At 39.3% G+C, this 9,934-nt stretch overlaps 1 protein-coding gene across 1 annotated transcript; it reads left to right on the top strand.

Moving 5' to 3' along the window:
• csdc2b (cold shock domain containing C2, RNA binding b) lies at nt 1-8,405 on the top strand. Its single transcript, XM_084744938.1, has 4 exons — nt 1-183; nt 4,235-4,650; nt 6,199-6,321; nt 8,149-8,405. Exons 2-4 carry the CDS (start codon nt 4,469-4,471, stop codon nt 8,309-8,311), a joined length of 468 nt encoding a protein of 155 aa, XP_084601064.1. The 5' UTR covers nt 1-183; nt 4,235-4,468; the 3' UTR covers nt 8,312-8,405.
• The last annotated feature ends 1,529 nt before the right edge of the window (nt 8,406-9,934 follow it).

Below are 9,934 nucleotides of genomic sequence, written 5' to 3'. Positions count from 1 at the left end.
CCAGCTGCGCAGACTCAGCAGCCTCCTCACACCGTCACATCAGGGTTTTCCGTCGCTCTGCGCGGATTTAGTCGACTTATTTATTTCATTAGTCGTTATATAATACACACCGACTTTAAAGACACACACACACACACACTCGCACACGCTGATCGTCCTCAACCTACAAGCGCACCCAATGCAGTAAGTAACGTTTCTGCCAATGTATGCATGTTGAAGTGTCTGCAGGGGGGAGTGTGTCAGTGGCTTTGTTTTGGGGGGTCGGGACAGTGTATTCTTTGCATGTCTGACAGAATAACCGCTAAATAAAAGAGGGAGATTTTATAACACATTATATGTAAATGTAACTCTGATTCCATGTTGAACTGGTGGATTTAATATTCGACCACAAGCTGTTTTTTTTTGTGAACGGACCTCTTACTCTGCTTTTGTTCAAGTTATCTTCTCTGATAACAGCAGTGATTTCCTCTCTTCCTGTCACACGTGTTTGAGAAACTGGAGAGATTTTTTGGAGGTGTGAATGAGGGATTCGTTTATTTACGTCCTTCTGTTGGCTAAAAGAGGGGGGAAAGTGAAGAGGTGGCATACATTGTGTGATTTTGCGGTTAGGTGCTGTGAGGAAAGTGAAGCGTGTGAATTCAACTCTGCACACATTCACTCACACAATTCACAGACACATCAGCGGTGCCTTGTCATAATGACGGGACGGACAGAGAGGAGATTTGTCCCTGACCCGGGCCAGAGGAGCCACGACCCTCTTAATTCTGTTCATTTCGTCACATCCAGATGTTCTCCAGCTGCTGTCTGTGCATGAGTGTAAACAGTTGCTCTGCGTGTTTGGGTTCATTCACTAGTTTCTCATTGTGAATATTCAGTAATACTCGTGTTGTAACTCTTATTTTGTGTATTTTTTTTGTGACGTACCCCGCAGAAATATCATGTTTGTAGTACTCCAGTATAGGATCGATATGCATTTGTCCATTTGGGAGCACTGACGTCACGAACGCACCACTGGAGGCGGCGTTCTGCAGCTGTTCTGACGTCACGCCGCGTGCGGTGCTCCTTGCTCTGCCTGCATCATCACATGCAGAGGAGTGGGCGTAAAAAAACATCCTGTGCACACACACACACACACACACACACACACATACACACATATATACACACACGAATACATACTGTATATAACACGACACGGGATGTTATGGTGTCGAGTTTGTTTCTGGGGTGAATTTATCCCTGAATATCGACAGCAGATGATCTGGTGGCTTCCAACCTTGAAAATATCTCTGTGGGGGAGGAATCAGGTTAGGGGATATTGCAGGGCAAGGTCACCTGACTAAACAGGATATGTTAAGGATTTTAGTATTAGTGAATGATGAAAAACACATAGATTGCTCTGTAAAACGTCACACAGGAACTAAAGGAAATCAACTAGTCTCCTTAAATTAACTTAAAGGTATAATCTGCAATATTAAACAATGTATAGACTTATGTTATGTAATCCCTTTCAATTATAACCCACTAGAAGTGTGCCTTAGTGGCTGTATCCACACTGACCCTGCTCTCTGCCTGTATTTTCTTATTTCCACTTATTGTTTTGCTGCACCCAGCGCTGCATTTGAAAAAAAATCCTACCATCTCTACTTTTAATGTAAATAAACAGAAGTGTATTAACAAATATATTAGATATATAGGCTATTGTAGTATCCAGTATTAACTATATATAAATCTAGTAATACTAATCTCAAATGAATTTTAATATATCTATTTTTTTGTTTGTTTGTTTGTTTATTGTTGGGTCTCATTTACAACATGTCAAATACTGATATTTTGGGTAAAGCGAAGTAATGAGAAAATAGGGAAATACAGGCAGATACAGACATGGGACTGAAAGGGATTATCTTTAAATGAGTCCATACATTTTTTAAATGTTGCATAAATCTTTTAAAGCTGATGGAAAGTGTGTGTGCTTTTAATACATGTTAAGATAAATCATGGATGCTTATTTTCATGCTCACCATGATTAAGGATGGTGTCAAATTCATATTGAACTTAAAGGTTTTATCAAGTTCTTTTGACTCAGTTGGTTTCACATTTTCAAAATTCACAAGATGACTTTGAACGCAACCCATGTTCAGTGAACACACATTTTTAAGGTAGCTGGGAAACTTACATGTTTAAATCAAACCAGCTTTTACAGTGTGATTCATAATTAAATAACTTACAATAGAAATTGAGAGAAAGAGGGAGCATATATATTGAACAGACACTGACTGTACAATGAGAGTGTCCTCAATACACTGTGCAGTTGAAAAATTAATCTCCATGTTTATTAATACTCTGCTTCAGGTAGCTTCAGACAAACCTTGCAGTATATGAGGGATCGCAGCAGTGGAATGAAGTTTGCTACCAAATGAGCCAAAGTGAAACTTCTGAAGGCTCCAGGTGAAAAAGGAACATTTGTGTTTCTGTATTAAATTAAATTTAGGGCTTTCTTTAAAGGTTCACTCCATCAATTTTACATCCTAATATCAGTTTACTAGTTGAAGTGCTATTCAGCCGGTGAAAGCTGTTGTATCATGTACCTGAGGATTTTTTTTTGTCAAGTCTGTGACAATATGGTGCCATACTACTTCAAATGGAGCTGGGGGACATTTTAAATAAAAATCTGCTAAAACCTGAACATGTGGAGTAGAAGGGACTAATGAAAAGATACAGTTGAGTTGCACTATGGGAACTGTAGGATCCTCTGTTTTTGAACCCTCAGTGGTGTAAGGTAGTTATGGCGTGTTTCCAGTGCATGTCATTGTATCTGTGTTGCAATACTAACGTATCCGTGAATGTTCTCATTCATCCAGGTCATTGTAATCTCAAGAAAAGATTAAATCAAATGCACCTGGACTTGTTTATATGTCTTTGAAGATGTCTCGCCTCTCATCCAAGAAGCTTCATCAGTTCATGCATGTCAGATTAGTCTGATCTAGTCTAACTAAATGGTGGGAAACCCAGGTATTTAATCTCTGTGGATGTGTTCACCAGGCCATAGGTGTTAATGGCTCGTTGGTGTGTAGGGTTTGGTCAATGGATGGAGTCAACTTCATAAGTGCTCCATTCAGTTGTAAAACAACCAACCAGAAGTCTGGCCCAGATTTCTTCCATCTGGTGGTGAACGGTTATAGATCCAATCTTCACCCACTGATTTTTTCTTAGAATCATGAGGGCTGCCCCAATAGTTTCAGACATATTTGATATTTCTTATTTAAGATTTGCATGAATTTGTCGATATAGAAATGACAGAGACATGTTGCCAAGCAAGGGTTAACTCTAGCCCTTGTGTCTAACTTTAGCTTGCATACTACTGTGGACAGATATTAAAACTATTAAAATCCCACCTCTAGTTGTAGAATATACATGTGGTGTTGACTACATTACCCCTTCTGCTTTTGTTTTTTCTCACTGCAAAACATTCATGTGCATCTACTTCCACATTAAAGCCTGTGAGATCCTGTTCTCCATGAAATCATGTGAAGTTGTGTTCAGTCTGGCACAATAATCTTGATAATATCCTGTGGTGTGTGATGTGCCTTTAGTTCCAAATTTTTTAGTGTGTGAGTGTTTGAGATTAAAGAGAAGAGAATCTGTGAAGTTTTCCCGGTGTGTGGTGCAACCAGATTTTAAAATCTTAGGTTTTTAAAACCTCTGTGGCATAAACTAGCTACCTTACATGGTATTATCTTTGTCACATGATGAAATAGAGATTCAACACCTGACAACATCAACATACATAATACCCAGCAATCATCATTGCATGATGAAAATATCAAAGGAAATAGGACATTTTTAATTTAACTGAATATTTTTATTGTTAATATACAATAGACATACAATTTGTTATAGATTGTTCTTGACCATTTTACCAAAAAAAGAAAGAAAAGAAAACCATGATTGGTTGTTTGAGGGCATTAAATGACACCATTTATGCTCTTTGTGCAAAACAAATTCCCCTAGGGACAATAAAGGTTTCATGATTGAATTGAATCATTTTCTTAGACTCTAAAAAAGAACACTGAAAAGGCTATTTTCACCCCATTGGTCCCTTAATTGTTTGTGGTTTTTAACTTGAATATTCTGGACGACCCCCTTCATCCCTCCTCTTGCACATCAGGTCTAAAGCTACATGACAACTCTCTGATCTTCCTCCATCCTCTCTCTGTGGTCTCTCTCCTCACAGCGAGTCCTCCTGACAGACTTGAAGTGACAGAGCTGACCTGGATATATCCGCTGAGCCTGCGTCCCACACTGAGGCAGGCCTGTCCAAGCAGACGGACTCACAGACACACTGGAGGACTGACAACGGTGTCATCAGCATCAGCAGCCTGTGGCTCGAGGAGTGGCAGGAGCAGCGACCGACACTGCATCCACACCATCTTCTCCCATCCTCCTCCTCCTCCAGGTCACGTCTGACATGGCAGACCCCAGCCTCACGTCACCCTCTGGGACGCCGCTGCGCTCCCCCAACACCTCTCTCACCCTCTCCTTCCCCTTCCTGAGGGAGGGTAGCCGGGTATGGGAGGAAGGGAAGGAGCAGCCACTACCCAGGGATTTGCCCAGCCCATTACCAACCAAACGCACCCGTACTTACTCAGCGTAAGTATGACTGGTTTATTATATATGAGTGTGTAGTTGAGGATGACATTTGCTTAAATACTGTAAAACCCTAAGAACTTGTACATTATGTGAGTTATTCTCTTTAATCCTACTTTAAAACTTGTACTTTTTATGCCATCACATATGTCAGTACCACTTTTTAATAGGCAGCCAGTATTAAGAGTTTATGAGCTGTAACTAAATGCTAATTTATTAATGGTTGATGAATAATCTGAAGAGGATTTATAGATAACTTCTAAGCTTCTAATAGGAATAAATTTTGGTGCCAGCTTGGGGAACAGCCCTCTAAAACTGGGTAATGAATTATCTACAAAGCATTGATTAATGATTTATTAACATTAATAAAGCCACTGGTAACAAGGGATGCACCTGAATCTGAACATGTTATTTGGAACACACAAATAATGCAATGGAAGTGGATATTTATTCTATCCAAAGTTTTATTGTTATTATTTGGAATAAATCAGGTCCATGATTACTTCGGCCGAGTTACAAAAGTTTGCATCTTTCCTAATCAATCAGTGATTTAATGATATTTTATGTACTTGTGAGTCTTAACTGTGGACTTTCTATTTTCAGTGCAAAACTGAATTTTTTGATCGATAAAACCTTTTCAGTTTCTGATTTTTCAATATCCCCTACATAAAGGGGAAGTAGTGGAGGGCTGCAGAAAGTTAACAAAACTTAGTTTAGCTAAAAATAAAAAGAGGTAGATGAAAAGCATGTTTTAAGGATGTGGAAATAATTAATTATATGCCAACATCTAATCATTTTGATGCTTTGTATGAAAATTTGTATTATCAATGAATATTATCAATGATGCTTAGAAAATAAAACATTTGGCCAATGTAAAGGTTAAGTGTGTACCATTTAAGAGGATCTATTGGCAGAAATAGAACATAACTTTCATATAAATGTTATCATCAGTGTGTAATGTCCTGAAGATTAAAAACGCCATGTTTTTGTTACCTTAGGATGAGCCGTTTTTATCTGTATAGACTCTGTCCACCATTGTGACGGACTATGTTTGTACAGTAGCCCAGAAAGGACAAATTAAACACTGGCTCAAGACATTGCCTTTTGTGTGAGGAACCGTTTTTTATATTAAAACTTTTTGTCATTAACCAAACCAATGTAATAACTGTTGTAAGTCTGACAGGTTGCTGTATCACGGCTGGTTTTCAGACTGTGGTTTATAGTGAAGAAAAGGCTGAATACTGTAATGTTTATGCTGTGAGTCAGCAGATTAGTGTTGTCATCTCTGCTGCTGTTGTATTGTGACATTATGAGGCTGTGTGTAGGTGTTGATGTGAACTGCTCTTCATCCTTCTCACCTCCTTTATGGGTCCTCCTCTCTGACCCCAATCACATCCATTTCTCTGTTTTGTCAAGAAGGCCAATAAAAAAAAATCCATCTAAACTGCTCCATCATGTCTTACTGACACAATAACAACAGTAAGTCACACTGAAGTGAGTAATTTTATGTGTAATCTAGGCATGTCTTTGTTTTTCTCTCTTTCCCTGCAGTACTGTACGTGCTCACTCAGGGCCGGTGTTTAAGGGAGTGTGTAAGAACTTCTCCAGATCACAAGGTCACGGCTTCATTCGACCCTCCCACGGCGGTGAAGACATCTTTGTTCACATCTCAGAGTGAGTGATGATAACACTGAACACACTCATAAAACACAATATGATCGGGATGTCATTTCAGTTGCCTTTGAGAAGCACAGCAGACGAATACATTGGACATGATCCGAATCACAGATAGCAACACAAACTTAGCGCAACTCTGCAGCGTCAACTCACAGGACTGTAAGACCTCAGCAAACAATACTGTTTACGTGTGGACTTTTTCAAAAGGAAAGCTATTTTCCCCAACTCTCCGAGGACACTGTGACACCTGCAATAATGCACAGAGAGTACAGCAATTTCTCTTGTATTCTAACTTTTTATTCACAACAAGCAGTATGTCAAATGTTACTACAACCTCAGCAAAAGCAAATTTGTGAAATTCCTCCAAACAGATGATGCAGCAGGATCCACTTACCTTGTAGGCAAACATCTGCATCATGAATCTGAAAGTCCAACATTTATCTTGTCTCATATTTCCACATTATCAGAACTCCAGCAGATGCCTTTTCCTCTATAATCTGTGTTCATGTGTGCAGTTGTACCACCACACTCTGAACTATTTCTTTAAAAGAACAGTGTGGCATTGTGGGAAACACGTGTGTTTGATGAAAAGAAGAGAAGAGCGATTCCACTCTTATCTGTGTGTTAAATATGAAGCTGGAGGAGTGAGGCAATTAGCTTAACAGTAGCTTATCATGCAAACTGGAAAAACAGATGGTGAAGCACCTACTGCAATGCCACCAAACTGCAACCAATGGAGATTTGCAGAGTTCCACCAACATTAACATGAACCCCCACATAGTCTGTTACAAGCTGAAACAAGTTTTCAAACTGCAGCAGTTGTTGATCACCTGACAGCTGGTTAAAAAGAGGAAGATGTCATCTGTCAATGGTTGTATAAAATAAAGAAGTCAAAAAATAGAATTGTTGCCTCACAGTTGTATGTTTCCACTAACCAGTCAATTTACAGCTTACATCCATGTCCGTCCAGACTCATATAATGTATGCAGTGAAGACTGAAGTAATCTAATATGGAACTGATCGCTGCTGTGCAGAATGTGGCTCCAAATGATGTCACCAGTGCAAGATGGCAGCACTTGTCTCTGGGATATTTTGGCTTCAGTTTTGTACAGTGGGAGGACGTGCAACCGTGGTGTCCATCTTAATTATTCAAATACAGTGCATCCAAACTAGAAATCAGTGGAGTTGCTGTTTGGCAGATGTTCGGTCTTCTTTGGACAGAGCTAGACTGATCGTTTTCAGTCTTTATGCTAAACTAATTGCCTTTCAGCTCCAGTTCCATACTTGACACACAGACATGAGAGTGATAAAGATCTGATCTCACTCTTAGCAAGAAAATTAATAAGCTCCCCTCAATGTCAGTATTTCTCTGATTTGGGTGTTGAGGCAACCTCAGGGAGTTGCAGATGAACTCTGTAGGCTTATGAGCAGATTTATCGGACATTACCGAGTCTTTTTGTTGATTGTCCTCCAATTTCTGCTATTACTTTTGTGAAATAATGAACAATTCACAGATTTTTGTCTCCTCTGATTTGATTAAATTAACATACAACATTAAAAAGAGAAATGACAGTTTGTTGTTATTATCATTGTCCAATTTGCATCAAGTTTAAATACTACTGCTAGAAATCATTACCTGAGTATTAACACATTTTTGCACCATAAAAGTAAACTAATGTTCTGTTGTAGCTGCAGAGTGCCTATAGGATATATTTACTTTGTGGCACTTAAACCTGTGTAACCACGCATCTAAAGGTCAAGGCAGCATGAAGCAAGACTATTTTACCTCTGCCTCATCCTTGTCCGAATGTTTCTCTGTTTCAGCATCGAGGGGGAGTATGTTCCAGTTGAGGGCGACGAGGTCACATACAAAGTGAGCCGGGTCCCGCCCAAGAACCTGAAAGTGCAGGCGGTGGAGGTGAAGATCACACATCTCAACCCAGGGACAAAACATGAGACCTGGTCTGGTCAGATCATCAGCTCGTAGGCCTGAGCTCCAGGGCCTGGTGGGTGGTGCTGGGTGGGGGGTGGACCTGTCGTGGGGCTGATAACTTACATTTTGTGCTCAAATCTTTTTTTTTTCTTTTTTTTAGAAAACATGTTTTACCTACACAGCAAAGTGTCCAGAGGTAACAAGTGCAGTCGGTGCTGACAGTTGCTGATAACTGTTTGTCTGCTGCACTGATGTCTTTGCTGTGATGTGAAACAGGCCATTTATTCATTGTTAGGAAAAAAGCACGTGTTTTATTGATTTATGTTTTTCTCATGACATGAGCAGTATTAAAAATCAGATTTCAGATGGGAGGATAATGTGACCAAGAAGAGCTTGTAGGCCTCATTCTTCATGGAGCTCAGCTGTGTGCATAACTGTGGTACAGATCTGCAAACTCAGGCATGACAGCTGAGTGCACAATATGTGCAAGGAAGCGAGCGGTGTAAGACAAAAGGCCGAATTCAGTTTCACTTCCTTTTTTTCATGCACTTGTTTACTTCATCAAACTTTCCAGGATCACATGTTGGGTGCAAGAGTGGGTCAGATGACTCGATGCTATCATGTCATGTCCGTTTTTGCATCAAGTGCTGCTTTGGAAAGATGAGAAGAAACTGAATTCAACAACAGAGACAAGGTATGTAAAAGCAAGCAGCTGAAGTTGAAAAGATTTGAATTATTGCATTGCTGAATGAAGGAAGGTTGAATTGGCAGGCTGACAATCTTTGGAGCAGTAACAGCTGTTTTTCTTTCAAATAAAATTAAATCTATACAACAGTAAAAATGTAAATCATTCTGTGTTTGTAGCCTTGACAGGATGTCTCATGACCCTCGAGAGAAATCCCTGAGTTTCAGGTCACCAGTTTAGAATCCTGATCTTAAGTGACAAAAAAGAGGAAGTTTTATTTTGAAATGGAGAGCAGAACTGAAGGTTGAAGTGAGAGTAAGTTGGAAGTTAGGATAGTAAAAGCATGAACGGAGAACAGGATGAAAGCAGGCAGATCACATTAAGCAAGTATGGACAGTAAAAAAAAAAAATATATATATATATATATATATATATATTTTACTGTGAATGGAAAGCTATTTTCCTGAAAAATGCATATCCTTGGTTGTATTGTCTTGTTTGTGATTATTTATTTTATTTATTCAGTTACTTTTTTCAGATTTGTGTGTGTTCTCAGATTGCAAAGCGCTATATTTTGGGTAAAACAGTCAGAATGTGCACTTAAAACGTCTGAACTTTCACAATGAAAACTGCCACTGCACTCCAGATGTCACTGTCAGGTTTTTTCTAAGTTTGTTGTTCTGTTTGACATTTCCTGTTCTGAAAGCGTCTGGAGCTATGAATTCCTGATCAACAAAACTATTTCTAAATCTCGTTTTCTATTATTAGAAAAACATGTGTCTGTCTGTGTGTGATTTATTGAGCGTAGTCGGCGTGATGGTGACCTACACGACTTCATAGTTGGTGCCAATAGAGATCATTGTCACAGAAATGTTGTTTGTAGTATTCAGGTTTTGCTCAGTTATGTACTGTACTGTATGTCATTTTCTATTATATCTGTTCTATTCAATCTCTATGCATCATCTCTCTGTCAGTGTCACTGCCTGAATTCA

This window comes from Lutjanus erythropterus, chromosome 19 (genome assembly GCF_056507025.1).
Source record: "Lutjanus erythropterus isolate fLutEry1 chromosome 19, fLutEry1.hap2, whole genome shotgun sequence".
In the NCBI taxonomy this organism is placed as follows: Eukaryota; Metazoa; Chordata; class Actinopteri; order Lutjaniformes; family Lutjanidae; genus Lutjanus; species Lutjanus erythropterus.
This window is presented reverse-complemented; position numbering and strand designations above follow the sequence as displayed.